This window comes from Molothrus ater, chromosome 1, assembly GCF_012460135.2.
Source record: "Molothrus ater isolate BHLD 08-10-18 breed brown headed cowbird chromosome 1, BPBGC_Mater_1.1, whole genome shotgun sequence".
NCBI classification, from domain to species: Eukaryota; Metazoa; Chordata; class Aves; order Passeriformes; family Icteridae; genus Molothrus; species Molothrus ater.
The window spans coordinates 18743617-18770720 of record NC_050478.2 but is presented as its reverse complement, the minus strand read 5'-3'; the positions used below and the strand labels follow the sequence as shown (position 1 = coordinate 18770720).

Here is a 27104-nt window from a genome sequence, read left to right as displayed (position 1 = left end):
ATTAATAATGTTTCTTTGTTATAGCTATTTTTCCCCCCTGTAAATGAAAAAAGGTTACTCATCTAGCCTGGGATGTAATAAATAAAAAGGCCCCTCTGAGCATCTCTTGCTTGACTGTCTGTGCTTCTGCCTGATGTTGGTTGTGCTGCCTGAGGCACAGCAGCTGTGATAGAATCCAGCTCTGGGTTTGTCCTGGAGACCTGTTATTTTAGGCTGTTTGCAGACTGAATACAGTAATGCATTGGAAAGTTAGCTTTACAAATCACAGAACTAATAAGAGGTTTAAAAAGAGTTTAATTATGCAGAAATTGTCCAGAAAAATGAAAATTAACAAAGTAAATAGATTTTCCTTCAAGGGAAAGCATTGGGGATTTTTTGAGTATATTTTAGGCCTACATTACATGGAAGTGTGTTCCTCTCTCTTTATAGTTGAAGCTTTCAGGGCTCAGAGGTGGCAGTTCACATGCCTGCAAAACTAGAAATATACTGAGATGTATGTTTTTAGGATAATACAGTATTAAATTTCAGATTCTCTTAACCTGGAAAACAAGAACTAAATGCAGCTTTGATGCTTGCATATTGGATGCATGTAGTTGGAACATTGTGGAAAACCAGTTGAATGACAGCAGGACAGCAATGGGACTATAGAGTCCTACTCTAATGAAAACCTCCAGTTTTCCATGGCACTCACTCCCATGGCAGTGTCCATCCTTGAGCAGCATTAGAGAGAGAGAAGGTCACTGTGACAATTTTTTTTGTTCCAGAACCAGTGTCCCTCTCATGGATGTAGACTTCATGTGAGTTTTGGGGTGTGTGCTTATGTCTGACAAGCAGCAGCAGACTATTGTCATTTGCAGCCAACAGTTCTGTGTAAACTCATGCTTTTTTGTTGAAGGCCATCATTTCAAAAGAAGCCAGCACGTACATTTCTTAGTAAAGACAATGCTTGTGGCAGCTGAATCAATCTAAAATGTAGCTGCTTACCTACATGCCCTAAAAGAAGCTAAATATATTTTTAAAAAACTGACTTCCAAGTATAAATGATTATGTAAGTTGAAAAGAAGGTTGTTAAAACATTGTAGGGGAGTAGCTGTAGAATGCCTTGACCAGTGTTTAATGCTAGGATTTTTTCCTGATCAGTAGAAATATGCATAGTATTTCATTACTTTGTACAGAACATGCCTTGTAGTCTAACACACAAACAAAATGCTTCTCTTTCAGGTATTATTCCCCTGGATATTCTGAGATACTCCTGGAAAGGGTGGAAAATTACCAACCAGTTTTATAAACTTCAGTGTTTTATTAGAGCTACATTTCACATTTATGCCTTTATGACTGTAATACAAATACAGCTGTTGAAAACCTTGCTTGATTCTCAAATCTCTTTCTACTTTTTGAACTACTGAAAAAGCTCAACAATTTTAGCAAGCCGTATTTTGTTCTTTATAAACTTGTTATAAGCTAAGTTTTTGTTCCTTTTTGTTTTACTTTAACATTACTACCAGATACTGCCACATACATGAATGAATTTCATGCAGGGGTGATGATTTATCACAGAAGCTTTTTTAGAATCAGTCATTTCCTTTTCCTTCCACAAGAAAAGTTTGTTATCTCATTCAAATTTTAGCCCTCTCAGTACTATTACCATTTTCTCCTTTTGTCTTTGTATATTGTTTAAAGCTTCCCAGGCTTGATGAGGGGAAAAAAGCTGGCCCCTGTGCTTTTTCTAATTATGGAATTCTTTCTGCACTGAGATATCTCCTACTGCTACCTTTGAGGAAGTAAAGTGTTGTGATTTTAAATCTCCAAACATGTTAGCAGCAGCTAAACAAAGAAATAATCAGAGATGAAGATGATACAAGGGCTGAATTCTTCATGATATGGTAGTGTGGTGATCCTGGCCTGGGAGATAATACATCTTCTGCAAAAGTCCTCCTAATTAAGGCAGGATTTGCTGTGGAGGAAAGGAGCAATACACTATTTGGTCTGTGCATGGTTGTTCCTCTTGGGAAGGACAGAGTGAACTCAGAACTTCCATGGACACAAGGGGAAGGACCCTGGGAGGTTTGGTTTGCAGGGGTCAGCAGCACATTGGTGTGGCTCAGAAGAGAGGGGCTTTGCTTGGCTGCAGGAACACTGATAGCAAAGTTCTGAGGACACTTGGGTCGCACTGATTGGACTGATGGGACTAAGATGGCTTAGGATTTATCCTTCAAGAGCTGAAATAGCTGAAGAGTTGAGTTAAAACACATTTGGAACTTAAGTCTTGAAGCTGCAAGATCACATCGATGTAGAGGTATGAGCTCTATCCCATCTGAAGAACATCCTGAAACTATTTTTACCTTCTTTTGGAGAGTGAAAAGACTTTTACATTCTGCTTACTCCTCTGGTGTATCACACAGCAACAACCCTCTAATCTTCCCTAATATGTAACTGTCATTTACCATTTTTTGTTCTAACCATTTTTCTTTTTCTCATTTGCAGAAGTTTGGGGGAGTGTTTGTTGTTTTGTTTTGTTGGGGTTTTTGGTTGTTTTTGTTGTTTGTTTGTTTGTTTGTGTCTTTGTTTTATTTTGTTTTGTTTTTGTGGGGTTTTTTTGGGTTTTCTTTTTTTGCTTTGGTTTTTTAAAAATTTTTCCTGAAGACTATTAAACGATGTTTCTGGAATGGGATATGGAAATACTGGCAGCCACAAGGAAAGACAATATTTGAAAACCTCCACTGGAGAGAAACTTACCTATTTTCTTAAACATATAACTGAATGGGTTTATAAAAGGATAGTCTCATCTATTACTTGTAAAGCAGGAGCAAAGACTGATTGCAGTTGGAAATTATTTAGGGTGGCTTTTCTTTGCCAAATTCCAAATTACTATTTTTTTTTTATTCTTGCCAGCATATTTTTCAACAGTTCACAAAAACATGGGTGGGCTATCCTGTGTTAAAATTTATTTCTACAGAGGGCTGTGCTCCTGCTGTGAGGTACTTGGTGCTCTCAGACTCTGCAGGGGATGCACAGTACCTTACTGTATGGACACTGAGACAGAAGCTGTTGGTGTCATGAATGTTGGTATAGAATCCACAGCAGATGGGTTCTTTCCTTAGCCCACAGCTAAGTGAAAAGCCTTGGAACTGACTAGCTTCTACCAAATGCCTTTTTGATTTTAGTGTTTATATTCTGACATTAATGCTAGGATATTCTGGCACTATTAATGCTAGTGGAAAAACTTTGAGACTCTTAGCAAGATTGTTGTTAAGAGTCAATAATTTTAAGTCAATACTCAATAATTTTCTCACGAGCATTATGGATATTTAAAAATCAAATCTCGTACAACCTCTGAAACAAAATGCAATGGAAGGGATTCAAGAGAGTCTTGAAGGATTTGAAGCCTCTGTTTTCCCTGGCAGAGCAGAAGTGGCGCAGAGGGCTGTGTGCAGATGGGAGGCAGCAGAGGCATGGATGGAGCTGTGTCCCCACGGCTTCCTCCCTCGTGTGCTCGGGAGCACCCCCAGCCCACACAATGCTAATGTATATGTTTTGTGCAGAGAGAGCAAAGAGGCTTCAGTCCCCTGACAAATGTGCTCCTGCTGTGTCACACTGTGCTACACTGTAAGGATTCCACAGGGTTAAATTTCAATGCCTAAACAATTTGTTCACAGTCTTTTCACAGTCTTTTTCTGATTCCTGACAAAGGAAATGATTGCACAAGGCAAACCTTCAAAGCGATCTGATTGTGTAGAGCACAATCTAAATCAGACCTAGCATAAATACATCTTTACATCCCTGGGCAGCTCTGGCCTAGGCCAGTGGCTGTTTGGCCCCTTGTTGCAGGATTCCTGGACGATGCCACATCCCATTAGGCTGTGGCAGTGCAAAGTCCTCTCCCACAGTTTGAGACCCCAGCAGTTGTTCTTTGCTGGCAGGCTGCTTCTCTGCCTGCACAACCACCTTGTGGCTGGAGGCTTCCCTGGAGGAACACAGGTCTGCACAACACAGATCTAGCCCTTTACAGCAGAATTATTGCTAATTTGTATTTTACTAATGGAACTATGGCAAGAATTGCTTTTTTTCCCTGTAGTGTTTCAAAAGGCGTTTCTTCAGTGTTTCTGTTCCATCCTCTCATTTGGTTTAAGTCATCATCTAAAACTATATTAATGTTTGTAATAGCTGCTCTGGCAGGCTTCAAGTGTGTATCATTTGTCTCAATTTCATATAATAAAATGTAGATTTGCATTTTAATTCGTTCAAATGCTGTTTTCATGCGAGTGTGTGACTGTGGTGCTAGAGGAGATGAACAACAGGCTCATTTTGCAGCTTGGCCCCTACACTGCCTTTGGATGTTTGTCTCAGCTTACCACTCAACAGTGCCTGCTTTGGAGCTTAGGACATGCAGGCATTTCAAGTAAGAGTACCTCTCACAGAGGTGGCTTATTAAGACACACAAAGATAATTAAGCCAGTGCTTTGGCAGAAATAAATGTAAGCCTTTAAATCATTTTGCCTGCTCCTTTGACTGTGGCATTGGGACTTTTCAACTCAAGTCTCTAAAGATCTTCTCTGGGGGCCTGAGCCGTGATTTCTGTCTGCATTACTGCAGTTATTATTACATCTACAGATGTAAACCAGGGCCTTGACAGAACTTGTGGATGTGTAGAACTTGTACCATATTTCATTCAGCAGATGGATTAACTGGTCTACAAAAGCTCCTTTCTTTATCTGAATGACTGGAAACCTAGAGGATCTGAAAAGGGGAAATTCAAGGAGTTCAACTCTTGTGCATATAATATGTTCTGCATGTCCAGAGGGATTTACCAAGGGATTGCTTTGTCTCATCTGAAGTGATCAAGCTGCTGGAGATCTGCATCTTAACAAACAAATGAACAAAATGTTGAAGGAATTGAATGGAACTGGTGGAGGAAACGAACCTCGTATTGTGATGTAGAGCATAAAGTTACTGTAATTAGGAAGTGGATGGAGTGTGAGTAGATCTTCAAGTGTTCTTGATTTGGTCGAGGGGGTTGTGAATTAGGCTGGCTCAAGGGGAGTTTTAAACATGGAAAATACCAGGGGATGCTTTCAACTTTGTTATAAATTGGAGTCCTCTGAGTTCTGGATATGAAGGGGTGGCAGACAATTGTCTCACCATGTGAAGAATCTGTGAAAGCATGCTTCCTTCAATTTCTTCCCTAATGGCTGCTTGGTTTCCAGTATCTTGGTTGTTGGAATTTTAGATCTCCTTTTGTGAGGGGAAGGAAATATGGAGTAGGACTGGATTGCAAAGCCAGTGGTTCCACTTCTCACACTGACATAGGATTGCTTTTATGGTCTTGGATAATTATTACAAATCCCTATGATTCATCATCTTCATCTGTGAAGTATCTGTTCTACTCCTTTGTTAACTTACAGAAGTGCTGGGAAAATTAAATTCATATGAGAGATTGATGCAGCAGAATTTAAGTTCTTTATAACTAATACCATATTCAGAAAGAAATATTGTTCAAGAACCTACAAAAATTTACCTAGATTTTTAGAATTGGAGTTGAACTAGGAGTCAATGGATCTTGTGAGTTTCCTCATCTGATAAAATTTAAAGGCATCACAGAGAAAGAGGAAATTATTAGATCTTGTGACTATACTAAAACTAGTGATGTTATTTTTGTATAATACTTCACTGATAATATTGATGCTACTGTGCTTTATTCTGCAGCCAGCTCTGTAATTTAGCTAGTGAAAATACTAATTACCTTATTACCGCTGTACTGTATTTCTAGATACAGCACAAAAGACTGAGTTAGGAAATATGTATAAGCAACACTAACACATATTTTGATGATGAGAATGCCTTTTAAACCAGGAAATGGTTTGTGCTGCCTTTCACAAGAGGTTCCTCCTCGTTCATGGCTGTGTCGCCCCTGCCCGAGGTCGCATCACGAGTTCCGAGTGCTGAGGGAGTGGAGCTGCTGTCCGTAGCAGAAACTGGTTGTGTTCACTCTCATGCATCAGCAAGCCATGGAGAAGAACAATGCAAGGCTGCTAATGTCACCCATTTAGCATATTTCCACAGACATTTTGAAGGCTTGCTTTTTCTTCACAAATATATGCTTGTTCCGACTCCAAATTGAGTTAAATTATAGGTACCAAGATTAACATTAGCTGTTCTGTATTTTATTCCTTTTGTTACAAAAGTTAAACTTCCAGAGGTGAGAAAAGTGTTTAAATGTATTTCTTTAAAACAAAGCTTTTGATTACTTGTTTGTGTCAAATTTAGCAGCAGAACTCTTCTGCTGCATAATCTTATGATGAGGTCTGTGCGCTTTGCTCTCAAGGAAAGTTTTGTCGTCACTGATGCAGACTAGTGATGTGTTTTATCCCTGTTGTCCTATTTATAATTTGGTCTGATGCCCTCTGAACACATTCACCTTTCAATATTAGGTCAGTGTTAAAGCCCTTATCAACCTAAAAGGTTGGATTGCTATCAGGATCCAGCCTTTGTTGCCCCACAGTGCTATAAATTATATTACAATCTATTGTTAAAAATTAATAATATGCAACATAGAGGTCTGATGGAATCATGTTAATGAGAACACCGAAGCTTCATTGACTTGCAATATCATTAGAGCTCTGAGACAGGTTTATAGCCTTGTGCAAACTATATTTGTGCTGGTTTAGACACAGTATTTATTTGGTCACACCCAGCCAAATGTTTCCTTACTAAATTAAAATAAATGCTGGTTAGTTCAATGAACTACAAAGATATATAGTGTAATTTCAGGTTCTCAAGTCACAGAAAATAAGCCTCAACAATGGAAATCAGCAGAGAATCAAAAATGATGGATATACTAGAGTGAATATGAACAAAGAGGGAAGGGAGTTCACTGGGTTGGGTGCAGTTAATATTTTGTGACTCAAGTAATGTGTAAAATTTGAAAATAACAGCTCCCATTTGTAGTCTGCCCTGGTCTTTATGTAACTCCTCTCTGTATAGACATATGTACACACTTGCAAGCATAGTCAGCCAAAATGTAATCAAAATTACATCTGCTTTCACAAGACTTGCCTCTGTAAAGCATCTTTAGGGGCTGCTGGGCAGCTCCTCTGCTCACTAATGCCAGCTTTATGGTACTAATTTCCATCCAGAACAGCAGCACACATCTGATTTCCATTGCAGTGAGAATCAGGCACTGGATCTTCATCACCTGTGCTCTGGACAGCTCTGCTTTTTACTGGAAGCAAAGCAGAAGCAAGAAAATTACTTCCCTGCTTTCTTCTCCAACAGTGCTTCAAATGAGGGAATGGTAGGAAAGTCTTTCTAGAACTGGGGAATGGCTCATGCTCTGTGTTGGAAACATAACCTGCAGCCATGCAGAGCATGAGATGAAGGGGAGGTTGGAGTAATCAGTAACATGCAGGGGTCTCAGCTCTTACCTGCTTTGGGAAATGAATGTCAAGGAGGCTTCAAGTTCCCCATGTCCTTTCATGGGTAACACCTCCTTGCTGTAGCTGTCCCTGAGTTGGGTCACAGGGCTCTGCCTCCTGCTCTGGGGACAGGTGATTGCTTCAGTGACACCGTGACAGTGCTGCTCATGCCAGCCAAGCATTGGATCATGATTCATACAGACATTTTTATTTCATGGAAATGGAAAGGAGGATAATTTAAGCAATTTATAAGCAGTTTAACAATATGAAACTTTCTTGCTTTCAGTCACTCCAGAGCAAATCCTGCACCAACTTATCTATGAAGGCTACAAGGTCCTGTAGCACAAGAGACAGGGAAATTTGGCAGGGGGAGGCTGAAGAGGGTCAGGAGTGGGCCTTATGCTAGTGCTGCTTGTATGCTGTCACAGCTAGTGGGTGGAACTGAACTTGCTCTGTCCTTAATTGCATGGGTCAAGACCCCACCCAGCCTTGGACAGAGGTACCACACCCAGAGCATGTGCCTACAGGGTTGAGAGATTACAGACTCCTCTCCCTGCCTCCATCCCATGTCCACTTGGCATCAGTGCACCCACCTGACCTTGCTGGCTCTGGCACAGTGAGGACTTCCAGCTCCTCAGGATGTCCCAGGGGTGATGTTCATAATGCTTTGAAGCTGAAAACTGCTATGAGTGCCACATGCTGGTAGCGTTCATCAGTGCCATCAATGTGTAGCTGACCATAACTCATTTTCCTGGGATAATTCCCTTGGTTAAACTGAAGCAAATGAACTGTTTTGATGACAATGTTTTAAGAAGCTGCCATTTCAGAAGCTATAGCTATGCCTGTAATGTATCACCCTGACCAACAGCAAGAGCAGAAACTTGGCTTTCCCTCTGAAGTGTGGAGCTGCAGCTTGGACCACCTCCACTTATTTTCATATTTTTTTAATATCAGACATGACCTAGTAATAAAATCTGTTAAATTTTTTGCCATGGACTGGAATTATCTCTAAAAGGTCATGAATGACTACTTTAGGCCTACCCCTCCCCCTCCTAAGTGATTTTTAAAATCCAGATTTGTGTTTATTCTAATGTAGTCGTGCAATGCGAATGTTTGGTAAAATTGCCATTTAATTTACAATAGAAGACTGCTTTAGCAGCTGTTTTATAGCAGTTTAACCACTCTGACCTAAATGACTGTTCTTAAGAGATTGAAAAGTAATTGAAAATGTAAAAAAGTCCAGGACCATCCCTTTTTTTTTCTGAAACATCTTTCAAATGGCTTACAAACAACTTGGATTCCTCTGCAGAATTCAGATTAGAGAGGAAAGAATGTCAGTTTACTGGGAATTGTTCTCTGACCACCTGAGAAAAATGAGTTTTTCATCCCCTTGAACATCATCTGGAGCTGTAATAAAACATGCTCTCAGCTGGATTCCTTCTGTGTGAAAATAGACAGAGCTACATCATTGCACACCTAAGGGAAGCACACAGAACTATAAAAGCAATCTAAAATCTGGATTTTTTTTCTTCTTCTCTGAGGCTACAAGTAATTTTCTGTAATCTCAATGAATATTATTTGAATCTTGAAAGAAGGATATACCTCTTCCTTCCCCTCTATGTGAGCAGTCCAAATGAACAGAGCAAGACGTATTTTATACAGAGTTAAGTCACCTATCAGGATCATAGTGTGAAAACCCTTATCAATAGCTATTGAAGGAACTGCAAAAATCCCCAAAACTAAAAGGTAAGTCGTGAAAATCCACAAGTAAGTTAATAAAACTTCAGCTGAATGTTCATTCCAATCTGTAGCAGATTAATGAAATGTGGTGCTAGTGGTGTTGGAATCCTGTGGTGATAAACACATGAAGAATAGATAAAAGATGGTTGTTAGCTAATGGTGCAGACAGGCCATCCTACTTGTCTGGGCAGCTGGTCCTGAAAACCCTCAGCCAGGCAAAAGCTTTTGTTGATCTGAGGGTGACTGTGCACTGAGAGAAGGTTCTGGGCTGGGGCATATGGCAGTCAGATGACAGTGGAGCAGCTCCCATCATGTGCTCTGGACTGGTGGGATGGTTGGATGTCAAAACTCTGCAACTTCACACAAGTGTGGTGTAATCTGAAGCTGTTCTGCAGGGAAACTATAGGCAGCAAGTACAATTTCTAAGCTTGATATAAATTCCATCCTGTTTAACTGCCACCAGTTCTCCTGCTGCAGAAGAGCAAACCAAGTACAAAACAGAGTAATGGAGGGAATTGGTCTGGCTTCATACTGCAATTGAAAAACTCTCAATTAGAAGAGCATTTGCCACAAAAGCACAGAACTCAGGTTTTTGCTGTGGTCTGTTGCCATGCTGCTGTGCCCTAAGTGGGCAGCTGGTCCCTTTTCTTCCTTTCCTTTCTCCTACTGAGAGAAATAGTGTTTCATCCACTGTCTTCTGGATTTCCTTCACCTCTTCTCTGTCTCTATTTTTTTTTTCCCTTTCATTTCTTTAACTGAAATTCGGTGATGCACATATCTCCTACATGATTTTTTTTTCTGTGGGACAAATGCAGGAATCTCAACTTCAGCTCACTCCAATGTTTTCCCAGTCCTCATGTATTCCTTCTGTTCCTCGATTCCAAGTCATGATGCACTTAAATAATTTGTCCCCTGTTTTTGTTTATTTGGCTAATTGCTTTTTACATCTCCTTCAGCCCTTCTGAATTACCACACCACACATTGCTTGTCATAGTTCACACTCCTTTTGTTTGACTTTGCTTTATCCAAAGCTAGCTATTGAGTGCTGGCAGAATTGTTACAGCATCTCACAAACAGCTGTTTTTTGCTGTGACAATAGGCTGATGTATGCTCCAGAGTGAACACACAGCCTGCATATTAAATACTTACAGTGTCGTGACAAGCACAAACAAGTTTTCAAATACTTTAAAAAAAAATTAAGATGGAGATTCAAAATAGGAAATAATTGAAAAGAAACAATACCACACTGAGGGGCAAGCATGCCTGAGATGAGACACTCAGTATCAGCTGTCAGGTAAATATCAAATAAGATCTCTTGCAGTAAAAGACTTTGAGAGAAAAACACCATGGGCCCCATGATGTCCTGTGCATAGGCAATGCAGTGTGTGGATGCCTGCACAGCTTCTGCTGGATTGTATCTGAGTAAAGGGATCACAGAGCAAATGCAGCTCTACTTCCCCAGCAAGAGAGGATGTTCCTATTTTACAGAATTGATTTATTTCTTCAAATAAACTTTTATCAACTACATCACAGTCACACTGAGAAGATATTTTAATGACTGCTTTAGTTTAAAGCTGTGGGGAGGACACTGCTGCTTTCATCCTTCTCTCTCCTCTTTCCTCCACCTTTCCATTACTTTTCCCCATTAACGTTCGATGCACGCTCTTAAGGTATGTCTGTCGCTGGGTATTACTTTCACCAGCCTTTCCTTGCAGTAGTATGTCTATAAATGGCAGACAGCATCATTCCTAATTACATGTTGCCCCCAGATGCTCCGAGGGTGATGCTGATGGATTGCTGTGTGGGTGGTGTTGAAGGGGCTGGGGGAGGGGAGCTGGGATGCAGCTCCTCTAAGTGGTAGCAGAAATCTCTCTTCGGGCTGGGCTCGTCAGTCCTCCCTCGGTAAAGTCAGCTCAAGAATGCCCGAGATCATGGAACTGGGCATTGGAAAACGGGACGCAATGCAGGGAAGGCTTCAGAGTACAGCCCAAACAACCGGGGAAGAGGAAGGAACGGAGAGAGACAGAGAATTCACCCTTTACCTATCCGTGCAGGAGGCACACAGCACGGAGGGCTGGCAGGGTACACAAACTGCCACATCTCCCTTCCCTGATGCGATTTTCACAGCCCCGAGTCCCGCGGCGGGCGCGGAGCTCAGCGCGCAGGCGGAGCGCGGCTCGGCTCCTTTCGGGAGGTGCTCCGGACACCGGCACCGGCTGCGGGACTCACAGACCACTGGCGTGGCAGGAGGCAGGCTGGGCTTTGGCACTGGCTCAGGCCGAGCTCGGCTGCCATGAGTGTGGCTCTGGTCGGGCGGGGGGCTCCAGCAGCTCCGCAGGCTCAGCCCCGGCAGCCGCTGCCCGCGGACAGCAGCGCCCGCCCCGGCCCCGGGACCGGCGTTCCTGCCCCGGCAGGCTGAGCGGGAAAATGGGGCGTGAGTCATCCTGGACAGTAAAACTGTGCTCACCAAACCCCCGAGAAATCCAGGGAACGGTGAGGAGGTGAAAGCTGGGATCTCCAGTCAAGTGCTTGTCGGTTTTGAGCAGAGCTTTACTCTGCAAGGTCTGATAGTGGGGAAGGAGGAAGTGAGAGAATGCACGTGTGCAAGGCACAGCTGCAAGATCTGTTTCCTTCTCTAACTGCTCTGTGGTCCTTGGAGGGTTTATATTTAGTGTGCCTGGCAGGTCAGCCTTCCAGCTGGGCAGGTACAGGAAAACATGGACGGAATAGGCAGTACTGGCTTTGGGGACCGCAGCAATTGGACTGCATGGGTTTTACATCTCAGCCTTAGTGCCAGGCTGGGAATTTGCTCCGTCACAGTGTGCGCTGAAACTGGGACATGTCTAGGAATGGTGTGCAGAAGCACATTTAAGAGTGTAAGACATCAACTGCTGCATCAGGTCAGTGGTCCATCCAGCCCTGAGTCTGACAGTGCTGCCTACAGAGAGCGGGTGAGCCCAGCCTCTCTGCACGCCCCAGCACCCCAGGGGCTGGGTTTGGGTGTTAGAGGCTCATCACTGCCTGGTGTGAGCCTGCTAGTGTCTGCTGATCGAGCCATTGCCAACTCACCCAATTTTGTGAAGTCCTTCCAGAGTTACTTGCCTGAAAGACTGTGTGCCATACAAATTTAAGGACTTGTACGCTCCCTGTTCAGGTACTCACTGAAAATGTTGAGTAAAGCCAGTCCCACCATCAGTCCCCACAGTGTGGAGGTCTTGTTGGTGCCTGTTTTCTACCCTGAAAAGTGGCTTTTGAGCCTCATATTTGCTTCATGTCCCGCCTCCAATTTTCTATCTGTAAAGAGTCTTCTCATCATGTGGTTAGTTTCTCTGTTGCGATTACTTTGTTATAGAACATCATCAAAAGTTTTTTTCAGAATTGGACAGTTCTGTGTCTGCTGCACCCACTCCCTCTCTTTTCTGGTGCACTCTGAGGGCTATGGTGGGTTGGTGAGTCAGGGTTTCTCTCTGCAGAAGCCACGCTGCCTTGTTCCCAAGAGACCGTGTTTATCCCTTGTCTACAGTGACTTCATTTTTTCAGACTCTGCTGCCATTAGTAAGGATGGATGGCAAACTTCCTGGTCTGCAGTTCCCAGGGCCCCTTCTGAAGTCCTTTTATTGGCTGTGAGTTGCAATGGCAGGTTGCCAGCCCGCTGACAGCCTGGGCTGCCCTCCCCATCTCCTGCAGCCTGAGAGGTGTGGATGGGTGGTACTCAGGGGCAAAGTGGAGCTCTACTCAGGAGTGGAAACCACCACCCAGAGGAGTGTCAGTAACTAATTTATTTTAACTTCAAAACACATTTGCTGAACTTCTGAAGGGAGTACTCAGGTGCCACTGATTTCTCTCCCTCTTCCCTCCAAAGGGACAAGGCATTTTACATAACTCCTCATACAAAGGTCAATGAAATACAGAGGTGTGTAGAGATTAGGTGGAACACAACTTCTGTCGTGGGTCTCATACCTGCTATTGATATATAATTGGTACTTGGTGGGATATTCCCTACAGTGTGATAGAAATATCTGTATTGGAGGGAAGGGGGAAGGGAGGGACTATACTCTCAAATCATCTAGATCAGGATTTAACAAAAGGCACGAACACAAAACTGAATAACATAGCTAAATACAAACCCTTTGGGCTACAGAAACACCACAATGAAAAGGTTTTAATACTTGAGTATTAAAGCAGGTGTCTTATATGACACCTAATAAGGGACAAATGCTGCTATGGAGCCTCTGAGAGGATCCAGCTTGTAAAAGAGACTGTCAGGTAGCAATGCACTTTTGCAGGTAATGCTCTTTCCTGATCATCACCAAAACAGGAAGGGATGAAAATACAAAAGCAAAAAAGAAATAGCAAACAGTAAATGAAACCACAAGAGGTGGAAGTAAAATGTCAATTTTTTGTTGTCCTTGATGCAACTGCCAAGGAGTTTTGTTCTGGGAAGAGAAAGTGCCACAGCAGGATGGGAATGCTTGCATTGGATGGGTTGTCATATCTGTCATCATTATAAACATGGACAGATGATGATGATCTCTCCATTCTGTTTCTGGTTTTTAGTCTCCAGAGATGCTCATCCAGCTGTTTTCATCAGAAAATTTATTCAGCTAATTTGTCCACTTTCTTTTCTTCCTTTCTAATAGTGCTTCTTTTCTCTGGTAACATCCTCTCTGTGCTTTCTGCTGCTTTAAGCCCTTCTTGTTCCTGGAAACGCTGACCACTTTCCAGTGCCTGGAGGTGTGTTAGTCTTCCTCCTTCACTGATTTTTCTGCACAATGTGGCATCCCACGCTGCTTGAGGAGGGGGCAAGGTGGGAGAAGAGAAGCAGGAGTGACTGGGGCTCTTTAGGAAGGTCACTTCTCATAGGTACAGGTTCCTTCCTCTCCTCTTACACACACATCCCTCGGGTACTGACCCCAGGTTTATTTTCTAGCCTGCAGCAGCATTGTGTCTAAACCCAGGCAGCCAACAGCACAGCTTTAGAGCTCAACTACTGCTGTATATTTTGAAGACAAGCAGCTTTCACAAGGCTGCAGCTTAAAGGAAGGTATTTCTAGAAGCCAGTTCCTCTGCAGAGTTTTCAGAGAAGATATTTATGATCACTGATACTTTCCAGTCTTGGTTTTTGGTAAGTGAGGTGAAAAAAGGTACTCTAGGTATGCTTCTTCTTTTTTTTTCCCCAAATGATAACTAGGATATAACAATCTTTCCTAGTTATGTAGCTCTTCTCACTCTGAGCTTGTCACAGCCTGTGTCTGAGGAGGACCACTTTGAATGAGATTTATGTGCATTTGGTATAATTTGAAACAGAATGAAACTTAATGTCAGGGCATTTCGTCACATGCAGAGTCTTAAAATTATGATGGAAGTCATCTGGGGACCTGCACTGGCAGTGTGCAGCCCTTCTCACTGGAGTTGTTCCTACCTGCTTACCACAGCCTGCAAAACAAACAGCCAGCCATGGCAGGGCAGGGCAGAGAAAAGGCCACGGTGATGGATGATGTCCAGGTGTGACCTTTCACCTGTTACGGTAGCCAAAAATCTTTGTGGGAAGAGTGCATGATGGAAAATTTCAGGATAATAAAATAAATAAAGGTCAGTCAGGTGTAGAATTATGTTGCTAAAAAAAGAAGCATTAACTATTTTGAAATACCCAACCATTTCAGGCCAGGCCACACCTGAAAGGGTGACTGGTAAAGCCCCAGTTGGCTGAAGTGGTTCAGTCCAAAGGGCAGCTACTGCTGGCAGGGGCAGAGCATATCTTCAGTGAGCTGCTGCAATGGATGCAAGAAACTGAGCACACAATCTATTATCAAGTGCATGGTGGAAACTTGACATTTCAGCAATGTAATGTGCTTGTTTTTTCAGTAGAATGAGACTAATATGCTCCTTTTCTGTGCTTGATGCAGCATCATTCACATCTGAGCAAAATAAGTGGGGAAGAAGACAATTTTGGTATCTATTCTAGGCATTGCTAATTTTAGTGCCACTAAGGATAGGGATTTTTCCCCCCTCTTTTTTCCTTTTTTTTTAAAGAAACTATAACATGAATACATATAAAGCACATGAATCTCAGAATAAAAATCATTTTGAAGGGCAACATCTCTGCTTGTTCTTTGACACTGGCACCTTGGTAGCTGCAGTAGATCCCTTATGTTGTCTGGAATGAAAACCAGCCATCAAACTGACACAGAGGAGTTATGAAGTCTTGCTTGCATCTCTGAGCCCCCCAAAGCAAACCAGTGTTTGTGTTGCTGAAATAAATAGAGAATCACCATGAATGAAACCTTCTTAATTCAGTGCCATCAATATAGAAGATTACATCTCTAGCCTGTGTGCAAGAGGTTTTGAATCCCAATTTTTGAATCAGTCACCTCTCTCTCTTTTGCAGCTCCTCCTTCTACCACTGTGGTAGTTCACAAAAAACCACATCTGTGTATTGAAGGAAAACAGTGGAGAAAGGCTTGTGCTTGGCCTAGCTTCTTTGAAATGCATGCAGACATATTTATTTCCCCTATGATATAGCTCCTATTATGTGCTTTGCATCTTTAAATGTGTGAAGCATCATGCCTGCCTGGCAGGACCCTGAGATTCAAATAGAAGAGAGACAGGCTTTGTTTTCTCTCTCACAGAGATTTTGCTTTTGGTCTTTCTTTACCATTATGTTGGCTTGTTGAGAGAGTTAGTAAAAAACCCTATCATGTTTTCCTATTTTCTTTATGTTTTCTGTGCACAAAGAGCAAAATGCACGTTTTTTTTCCCCTGCACAGGGAAATGCTAGGAAAAGAAAATGTGCAAAACCTCAGTGCAAGAAGCAGTGTCTCCTCTGCTGCAGAGCCTCCTCACAGCAGACAGGCAGGCTGCACGCTCACATTGGAAAAAAACAAAGAAGAGAAACTCACAGCACACATTCTGGAGTGCCTAAGGACTATTTCTGTTCTTGCCAACCTGCTCCCAGCCTGGACAATAACGAAGGCATGCTGCTGTGGGAGGCCCCATACATGCCACCACGTTTTGCAGATTGAGCATTTGCCATTGCAGTTTTAGATCCTTTAATTTTTCTGCGTGGTTCATCCATATTCTAGAGTACAAAAAAGTAAGAATACTGTGGAAGTAAATCTTCACCAGTGCTAGATTACTAGTTAAACTGGTTAAGCACTGGTCTGATTTTGTAAGTTGTTCCACATGAGCAAACAGAGGGGCTGCAGCCAGCAGGGAGCGAGGCTTGACTGCATCCGGTGGGGGTGGCTCTCCTGCAGGGTGACAATTTGAGCCCAGAGTTTTTCAAAATAAGTTTCCTTCTCCCCATTCCTATATGGGCTTCAGAAGCTGCATGGTGGCTGTTTTCTGAGAGGAGGTGAGTCTAAAGCAAGCCAAAGTGAGTGAAGCCACATTAGCATTAGGGTTTGTTTGTATGGTCAGAGGCTTAACCATGCTGTCAGTCCTGATGAGTTCATGGAGAAGTTGTGGCAATTTGTGGGGAGGCCTCCAGGCTTTTGCACGAGGTGTGGACTGACTGTGGTTGGAGCTGCATTCTTTCTTCCCCCTGTTTGAGTGACCTCCTTGGAAAGTAAACCCCAGCACTTCTGTCAGAGGAGTGCTCTGCATGCATGGAGTGGTTCTACACATGGCTGTGGTGTGTGTAGCTGTGTGTGTACATGGAATTGCAGTGCCCATACCAACATCCTCCCTCAAGAATCCTGCTGCAGGAGGACTGTTATAAATAACTCTTTGGCCACTAGAATTGTTCTGCCCTCACAGGCTGCCAGAGAAACACATTGACTCAGCACATGCCTGAGCAAGGTCCTCTCCCAGGCAGCACCTCCCATGGGACAAACGTCCCTGCAAAGCCCTGGAGGTGCCTGGTGGGGCAGTGAGCCCCATCCTCTCCCAGGCAGCACCTCCCATGGGACAAACGTCCCTGCAAAGCCCTGGAGGTGCCTGGTGGGGCAGTGAGCCCCATCTGGCTGCTGCTGCAAGCTGCCATCAGCCAGTGCTGAGTCAAATTCGTGTTTGTAAAACATACTGAGGACAAAGAAAGCACTGCTTAGGCACTAGTTGATATTATTTCAGTGCCCCCAGTAAGAGTTCTGTTATTGCAGGAACTGCAGGTGCCTTTCCATGCAGTGGTAACTCTGGGTGTTCTCAGTGGAAAAATGAACGTTCTTCTGCCACTCTCATAGAGCTGCACTGGTCTTTACCAAACCAAGTAAGATAGCCTGGCATGTGCTCACTGGCAAAAGGAACTAAATTATTGTCCCTCATGCAAGGGTTTTTAACATCTACTGCTGCAATGGCTTTTATGCCTCTTCTGGCTGCCACAGTCTTACCAAAAACAGCTCCCTGGCCCTGTACCCGGTAGGAGGCTACAGTCAAATTTTCTTGCTGTTGTTCCTGAAACTATATGAATTCTTTTTGATAATTACATGGGAGACTCTTTTTCTTATTTTAAAAATTGCTTTCAAAATAGTAATTAGGAAGCTGTCATTGTTCATTCCTTCAAAGCAGGTTCTACATGGAGTAAAGAACCTAGAGATGTGATTTACATCTTATCACTTGGAGTACCAAAATGGCTATAAATTAATCCAAATGTAATTTTCCTGGGAAAATAATTCCTCTGTTATATAGCCCATTTTTGCTATACATTTCAGGGCCTGTTTTACCAGTGTAATTTGAAATTATTCAGAAGAAATCCCTGACTTTTTTGTTTGTGCAAGTATCGATTCTCCATTTTTCATTCTACTAATTCTGACTTGGAGACTGCTTTTTTATTAATGTCTAAAAGTAATTGCAAACTCTAACTTTCCAAGAACCTATTTGAATGTACACAGCATGTTCCCTTGAATGCATGCCTCCATTTAAACCAGCACAATTACTTGGAGGTGCACAGGTCTCCTCAGGTGTTATTCTTACATTGCTGTATCTCTTTTCTGAAATGGTGATGCATCATACCTTTATATGAGTAAAATCACATGTACAGTAAATATTTTACCAGTATAATAAAATAAAATCATACCCAGTCTAATTATAATGAAAATACCCAGGTGTTGACCAAGACTCACCTGTTAATTCTTTATTACAGTACGTTTCCAGCTGCAACAGAATTTAAATACCATATTTTCTCTTGTGGGTGATTTGAATTTTTTTCCGTAACGTCACGGATTTATTATTTCTGAATGCAATTACAACATCAGTTACAATGGGAACATTTTTATCTTTGCCCTATGTCCCATAGAGACAAACCTTGAGAAGTCAAACTGTAAGCTTTCAAAAATGAACTTATCTGTGAGGTTAAACAAGGTGTGGCAACCCTGACACGGGGCTCCTGCACTAAGAAAATGTTATTTTTCTGGCCCCTTGTAGTGGTCCTCATTCTGCAATGTGAAAATAGTTTTATAGATGTGTATTTATGTATTTTTAGTGCTGCCAAATTCTGTGTTTTCAATGGAGATGTTATATTTAGAAGTTTCTCAAAATGTGGAGCATGTGTTAAGTTTTTTTTGCGTAATCCATCAAGACTAATTTGATTTGAGACCGGTGCCTTTTTTTCCCCCATCTGTTTGGAAAAGTGCAGTTGTAGAGACATCAGTCATGTAACACTTTCTACAAAACAGCTTTACTGACAGTTGGGAGTTGTCAGTAACCATGTGGATTTCAAGCTCTCAGTCTGGCTATGATGAGAAAAACCCTCTGACACATAATTTCCACAGAGCCACAGAATCTGAGGCTGGAAAGACCCAGAGTGCTCATTAGCTGACCTCCCACCTGGACAATCCAGAGGTAAGTCATGTTTCAAGCCTAAAACACCAGAAAACACCATCTTTTGGAACAAACATACACTCAATTTAACAGCATTTACTCACCCATCACCACTGATTTTATTTTGTATATATGTTGTGTACATAACTGAGGCTTGTTTCCTGTTTCAACTGATCTAATTTCAACTCCCAACCTTTGGGAAAGCTTTAAGAGATTGTGAGTCTGTGTTCCCTGTCTAAATATGTGGAGACCAAACTCTGTATTGGGTGAGGGTAGAACAGGCAGATGCCCCATGAAAGCAAATTCCTGGAAGCAGGAGAAGAGTTCTGCAGAGGTAAAACCATGTCCCTGCTGCCCATGCCCACAGTTCGCTGAGTTTGCTACCCAGTGCTGGGGCAGAGGCAGGAGCAGGGGCTTGCAGGGCTTGGCACAGGCTTGGTGGGCTTGAGATGGGCTTGCAGGGCTCTGCCTTCGTGTAGGAGATGGAGGAAAACACTTCAAAGTGCCCATAAAAGCTCTTTTCTTTTCAACTAAGAAGCAGCAAAACTCAGTTTTGCCCCAGTGTCGTTGAGAAATGTGGGATTGTCTCTTCAGACCAGGGCAGCATTCTCCACTGTGGTCACCTTTGCAAAGATACCATTCTGAAATGTTCCCATCTCTCACTGTAAGGTGTTTTGTAGCCTCTAGGACTCTCTCCTGTTCATTTGTGTCCCACTCAGGAGGTGGCCTGAGCAGAGCAGCCCATGAAGGTGTCAGAGGTGACATAATGTACTGCATCATACTTGGCCTATATCCTTGTCTTTTCCCTAACCCTGGCTCATCAGCATGGGCTCTCTCTTGCTGTGATTCTTTCATCCTTCTATGTGTCTGAGCTTGCTTTTGGCTGCATTGGAAAGATTATGGTTTGCCCATGCAAATGATCAAGCTGACTATTTGGGTTAGAATCTTTCCTCCTTGTTGCATACTGTTGCACTGATTTTGGAGTTTTTAAAACTCTTACTCAGGAATCACCACATATTTTGTGCAGTGCAAAAATAAGAAATCGTGCATATTCAGCTACCTTCTTGCAAATTGGAAATGAATTAACTTAATCTTATTTATAATAATATTTTTTCTATCATTTAATATTTTTATAATTTTATTTAGTTACTTCTAGAATCAAGGAGTTCATCTAGGTCAACCTCCCGCTAGAAATGGGGCTGTGACCAGTAGTGGATGAGGTCAGCCACACTACAGCTGAATCTTGAACCACCTTCAGGAGCAGAAGAAGTTCCACAGGCTCTCTGGGCAGTTACCCTGCCCTCCTGAACATGTCCTGTCCAGACCTCAGCATGTGTCCACTCTACAGCTTTTAACACTAAAAAGACAAGTTTGGCTCTTCTGTATAGCCACCCTGTTCCAGCAGCCCTTAGCCCTCCCTTGATCAGATTAAACAGGCTCAGCTTCCCCAGCCCCTCTCATGTTGCTCCAGGCCTCTGATGGTCTCAGCAGGGCTTTACTGGACCCTTTCCAAACCTGACACTTCTGGCCTTATGCCCTCCGTAATCCCCAACTCCTTTTAACCAGGATGGCTCCTCACTGAGGTGCTTCCCAGCCTGGAATAGATCATGTTTCCTGTTGAACATCATGGGGTGTCTGCTGGCCCAGATCTCAAGTACATAAAGGAGCCTCTGCATGGGAGCTTTGCTGTTTGTTAGTGCAGACAGCTTAAGTCATCAACAAATCTGACTGTGTCAGCATCAGGGTATCTGATGAAGATACTGAACAGTGTGGATATTGGTACTGACCCCCTGGGTGCACCTCTGGTTGCTGGTGACCTGTCAGGCATGACCAGACAGTTTTCAGTCCCTCTTTCAACCTGTTCTTTTAGCCCACACCCTCTAAGCTTCCAAATGATATTATGTGGAATGGTGTCAAAACCTTACAGGGCACAGTACAGCCAGCACTTTCATCTTCACACATTCAGCAATTTCACCTTAGAAAGCAGGCTGGTCAGTCAAATTCGGTTTGCCATAATTAAGTCCATTCCCAAATAAGTTTTTGTCCTTTATGGCTTTCAATGTGGACCCCAAGAGGGACCTCCCTGATCTTCTAGTGACTGAGATAACGGTGATCAGCAGGTAGTTCCCCAGTTTCCTTTCTTGGCTTTCTAAAGCTATATGAGGTGTAGACTTTTTCCAGGCACTGGGGACTTCCCCAGTCTAGGCAGCTGTCACAGACTGGTGTTACAATCCCACTGGCCAATTCTTTCTGGAAATGTGTACTGTGCCTCATGTCAGTTTCTTGTATGTTCCCTTTTTGCATCTGGTTTCATCAACAAGATGCTTCTGTAGCCAATTAAATATTCTGCTGAAATTCCTTCTTCCTGCACAACAGGATCATTTTTTGCTGAGCTACTCAGTAAGTTGTCTTTAAATATCATTCAGAACTTCTGGGCACATTTCCATTCATGGTTGCATCTCAAGGGATTTTATTTAACAACTCTGTGAGTAACCTGAAGTTTCTTCTTCTGAAATCCAGAGTAATTATTCTGTAGCTTACCTTCCCAGCCTTGTTCTGGAACCTGAGTTTAATAATGGTGACAGAAAATAAATCCAGACTGATACTGTGACCATGCTCACCACTGGAAGTCGAGTGTAATCCCTAGATGTCCCCTCCAGCATTCACATGATGGAATTATCACTTGTGCTGTAAAAGGAGCTCCTGGATTGGCTGGTCATTGCTGTGTTACCCTTCCAGCAGATGCCTGGTTTGAAATGCTTGGTAACAATCAGACTGGGAGACACTTGTGCCAGTTTTCTGTAGGAAGCCCTGTTCACAGGCTCCTCCTGGCTGGACATGCTGTGACAGGCTGTCCTGTTCCCAGCAGGTCTGTCCCCTCTGCTCCTCACCCAGAGGTTCATTCCAGTCTCAGCTTTCCTGCTGGAGCTTGGTACAGTCACGAAACTCCTTAACACAGAGCATAACTCATATTGTTCATTTTTTATTCACTGTGATATGCATCTTGATTAATTTTGAATCTCTTGATTCATATCATTCTTGTTTCCTAATCAAGATGTCACTGATCTCTAACCTTACAGTCAAATGCAGCCAAAGATAAGAAATCTAATTCCTTTTCTTATTATCTGGGCTTGGTATAGAACTGTAATAATAATAATTACATATATATTGCTTTATCCTCAAGCTCTTTGAACCTGACCTGCACAGAATTTAGCATTCTCCAAGTCAAGCCATCTGCACATGATGACATCAGAAGATGAAGTTCTGTTTGCTATAGAGAACTGCATTTGCACCCTAGAATTTTACAGCTGTGAAGGTGGAAGGTATTAGATGGGCATGTGAGCAAATCTTTGTGCTAATGAAAGTACTGCACCAACATTAACATCAGGCTGAACAAGTAGAATTTTTTCTTTATTGGTTAATACCCCAAAGCCCCAAACAATCACGAGAAGAATAGACTCTTTTGAATGAAAGTCACACATTAACTTTATGTTTTATATTTTCTCCCACACCAGTTAAGTTTTTTTTTTTCTTCTCCCATTCATTTGACAAGGTTTTTGTGTAAAAGAACTGAAGTAAAGTTGGTGGGGGTTTTTTGTTTGTTTGTTTTTTGTGGGGTTTTTGTTGGTGTGATTTTGTTTTGGGGTTTTTTGGGGGGATTTTTTGTTGTTTTTTTTTTGTAAGCAGAAAGCTTGATGCAGACCTTGGGCTGTTCCTGTAGCCAGAAGGTGCAGCAGCCTGGCTGCACGGTGACTCATGGCCCTGTGCCACATCGCAAATAATGCTCTTATTAATCTCTCCAGGCTTTGTTCTGGCCCCCCTCCTAGTGGTGTCTGATTTCATGGTGTGGCATAGCCAAAGGTCAGATAAACTACATGATGGCCAGAGCTGCTACTGCAGAGAGAAATCGGAAATGCCTCTCCCGGCAGCTTCAGCAATGAGAATGGAGAGAAAAATAATTTCTTTTAGTACTAACCTGCCTGATGTGTCATCTTGTGTTGCTGTTTCAGTAGAGGAAAGCTGTGGTACAGCAGTAACCCAGGGAAGCAGCCAAGCCCAGCTGTGTTGCAAATGCTTCTGGATCTGCCTGGCTCAGTACATTTTTCAGCAAATATGTTCTTTCTTTAGGTGTTTGATCATTTGCAACAAATGACAGTCCCAAGCTAGAAGAGATACTTTGCTTTGTCCCTAACTGAGCTGGTGTCATTGACTGATTCATTAATTACCCACTTTTCCCCAGATTAGATTCAACATACTGTTCACAAAGAGATAACCAGTCACAAATTAGTCAAGCTGAAGTTAGATGTGCTTGGCTACAGGGCCATTTTTTTGTTAGCAGTTTCAGATGAGTGATTACTCTTGTGAAACTAGCTAGTGCTTCTTGCAAGTTGTTTCTTTTCCTCCATGGCTACGCAAAGTGTTTTTATTCAAATGAAATGGAGCCCATACGCGCTGGGCTGGGTGCTTTGTGAGCAGCTAGCACAGCCAGATCAAACATGTATGCTGGCTGTAAACTGGTGCACGGTTTTCCTTGCTCTCCTTTGAACCAAGCTCTCTGTGGTTTCTGGTGACTGCTGTCTATGCTATGGGCTCTGGCTGATGCTGACACATAGAGGACTTAGCTGGAAAAAGTGGGGAGGACAAGACAGCATCACTTCCTGCACACAGTCCTGGCCATTTCTATCAAAGGTTGAGACCTCACTGAAGCTCTTTCCTAGAGAAGCTTCCTGGGTCACATTTAAATGATTTTGGGGTCAACAGAACCTGCTGTTGGCTAGGCAGACGCAAGAGAGCAGTAAGATTGTTCTTCTAAAACCCCATAATTTCATGGACAGGCATTGCAATACCAGCCTCATATTATGACTTTCAAAATCCCATTAGTGCAAGTCTGCAGTGTGTGGGGCTCTGTTTTTCTGTCACCTAGGGACACGCTGGCCCTGCTCTCCATTGCTGTGCTTGGGCTTTCCCTTGCAGCAGGGCTCCCACTGCCCGTGCAGGCACAGGGCTCTGTTGGCCCGAGCCAGCAGTCATACGTTCCCGTCTGGAGCAGATTCCAGCGATTGCATAAAGCACAGAAAAGGGGAGAGACTGATCCAAGTGGTCTGTGTTAAACCTGAGTAGGTTTGGGGCTCGTCAGTCTGTCTGTCCGAGGGGAGCAGCCCCCATCTCTCACCCTGTGCTCAGCTGCCAGCAGCCGCCCTGGCCGAGGCCCTGTGGGCCCCAGAGCTCAGCCTGAGTTTCTGCACCTCAGCTCCCTTGCTGGACCGTGGACCATGGCAGGGACTGAGGAGGTGACAGCCAGGGCCAGCCCTCCTGCCTCAGCGTCCAATGTCCCCTTTGTCACTGCCAGCCCCTGCCTGGTCTCAGATTAACCTGAGGGTGGTGGCAATTTGGCTGGTGGCAAATTGTGCGGGAGCCCTGCCCTCTTTGGCTGGCTTAGCCAGGGGGGTTTGTTTTGCGGAGCGTGGTTATTACTGCTCTGCTTTTGTTCTTCATCGTCACTCCTGCCTTATTCTTATGTGCATTAACTGTTAATAACAATGTGAAGCGTTCAGCTTTGGCAGCCAGCTGAGCTCTGCACAAATCCGAGCCCCACACGGCTGCTGGCTCCACGGCGGGCACACGGAGCGCTCGGCTTGGCACCGACAGCACCGGGCTCTTCCTCCCGTCCTGACCGGGCAGCCCAGCGGGGAGGGCAGCCCAGCACAGGGCTCAGCACTGGCCTGGCTCCCCTCCAGCCCAGGCTTCTCCCAGCACTGCCCCTTGTGCTCCTTCCCACTCTGCCGGGCTCCCCGTCATCCCTCAGGAAGGCGGCGGGAGGAGGGAGGAGCAGAGGGATGGATGAGAGCTGGCTTTACTCACAGATGCTGCTGCTGCTGCTGCTGCAGAGGGAGGCACCACCACGGGAATGTAGACGGACAGGCAGAGGTGATTAATAGTGATACATATTATTTTAATTGAGTCATGTTTGGCCTCTTGCTTTGCCAGTACTCAATTTTTTTTTTTTTTTTTTTTTTTTTTTGCTATTGTGGTGTGAATTTGGAATTAATTTAAAGTATAATAAGAATCCCTCACCTGGCAAATGCAGGCAAGACTGAAAATTGAAATGCTATGTAAATCTCAAAAGATTAGGGCATAAACTGCAGCAGGCAGTGCAATGGCTGAAGCTTTAAGAAGCTGGAAAAGCCTCTCTCCACATTATTCCTGATAATACAAAATCAATTTACATTGAGTGCATTTTTTCCAAATAACTATCCACCACATTCTAGCTGATCTTACTAATGAATGCAGAAATTGGATCCTAATACATTCCAGGGAAATATTCTGCAGAGGTTTTATTAGTTCTAAAAATACTTGGTGGCATCGCAGTACTTTGTCATTAAAATTGCCAGGTTCTGAGATACAGATATTGTGGAATTGTAATGAGAATGCTGCGGCGCTGGCAGTGGCAGCACTTTGTTTTGAAAGCCCAGGTCCTTTCGGGGGGTTTTGGAGCACCGTGTGTGAGACGCTGCGCCCCCCCGCTTTCAGCTCTGCCTCAGCTGAGAGCACGGCAGCGCTGAGGCAGGGCGGGGATGGTGCGGGGGACAGGAGGCGTCAGCCAGACTCACGGACAGCTCTGAGCTCACACACAGGCTCTGCCTCGGAGCCGCCTTGTCTTCCCCTGGAGAAAAGGCAGCAACAAACAATTCCACGAGTTTCTCCCGGCTGGGATGCGGCAGAGGCTCGGGGCTGCACGGTCACTTCGTGCTCTGGGGGGCTGCAGGGGCAGCAGGCGCTGCTTGAGGCTGCTTCTCCCGGGAATCCCAGCAAACCCCTTCCAAAGGAAGGCATCCAGCATGTGGAGGGCGGGAAATCCCAAAGAGCCCGACAAGGAGGCGAGAGCTCCAGCCCTGCAGCGCACCCTGGGCTCAGCATTCCCCTCCGCACCTGGATGGCTGCCGGGATTGCCGGGAGCCGGCGCTGCGGCCGGATGGCACCGAGGCGCTGGGAATCGCTGCCGAGCCCTCTGCGCGGAGGGCACCCGCTCCGATCTGCCTCGGCCGGGAGGAGGTGGGAGTCCCCTGCCTTGGCTGCTGCTTGGAGCTCCATCTGCAGCACTGATGGGGAAAGTATCATTCCTCTTGCGCGGAAGCCATTAATTCCCAGCTGCGGGAGAGTGATCCGGCATGGGGCAGAGTCCAAGCCTTTGCCTGGAGGAAGGTGCTGCGGAGAGCGGGCCTGGGGCTGCCGGCAGGTCTGTGTCACCACACGCTATTTCTGACCTGCCCCCAAGTGCCGCTTATCTCTGCAGATTAAGGGCAGCCCGAGCGCGGGGCTCCCCTGCAGCCCCTCCCCTCCCCTGGCTCAGCTTCCTCACCTCGGGAATCTGGATAATAATATCTGCCCGTGGGAGCTTCATCGCTTACAGCCAGTGGCTAAAATTGTCAAACCAAGTGAGAGAAAAGGGCCGTGCCTTGTTAAGTTTCCCATGAAGATTTCCACCCTCCCCACCCCCACCCTCTATTGGTAAAAAAATTACGTGAATTGAAAATGAGACACGTGGAAAAGAAAAAGAACCCTGTGGATCTAAATAAGAGTGTTTGTGTGAGGCTTCCTACTGTCTGTAACTATTCTGTTGTGCACACAGACAACCACGCAGCTCTGGCCCAGAGGAAGGTGAACATCCCCAAAATGAGGGCTGTTGGAGGCAAAGTGGAGAGATGAGCTACAACAGCAGCATTAATACTATTTTTCACACCCTTTTCAGACATGGTTGCAGCTCCCATTTATTCTGCTACTGATTAATTTGATCAAACATTGTGAACAAATAATTTGTATTAAAAATTGTGCGAGTTCCACCCTTCCTGTAGTTGGCTTCAGGCAGGTATTTATTGGATAACATAGTCTCAGACTAGTGAATGTTGACATTTAATTAATACGGAAGCTTAGCATTGTGAATATGAAGAACAGAAAAAAAGGCCCAAGAAAATCCTGTGATAATGAAAGGAGATGACAACCAGGTTCTGGTAGTCAGACATTTCTGTTGACATTGAAGGGTCAAATGTAGATATCTGGTGGAGGGCTGCAAATAACGCTGTGGGTCAGGGTTTGCATGTACAAATAGTTCCACACGATGCCTGACCTATGCTCGAGCTGCTTGCACTTGCACTGGCGGTGCTAGGGTGGATATTTTTGTCATGACTATACTAGGAA

At 44.0% G+C, this 27104-nt stretch overlaps 1 protein-coding gene across 1 annotated transcript in view; it reads left to right on the top strand.

The window, feature by feature from the left end:
* The window catches only part of SPAG6 (sperm associated antigen 6), a 38257-nt gene extending 32822 nt beyond the window's left edge, over window positions 1–5435 (top strand). Inside the window, exon 11 of the mRNA XM_036406914.2 lies at window positions 1222–5435. Within this exon, the coding sequence (XP_036262807.1) occupies window positions 1222–1288 (67 nt within the window). The 3' untranslated portion in view covers window positions 1289–5435. The remainder of the gene's footprint in view (window positions 1–1221) is intronic.
* The last annotated feature ends 21669 nt before the right edge of the window (window positions 5436–27104 follow it).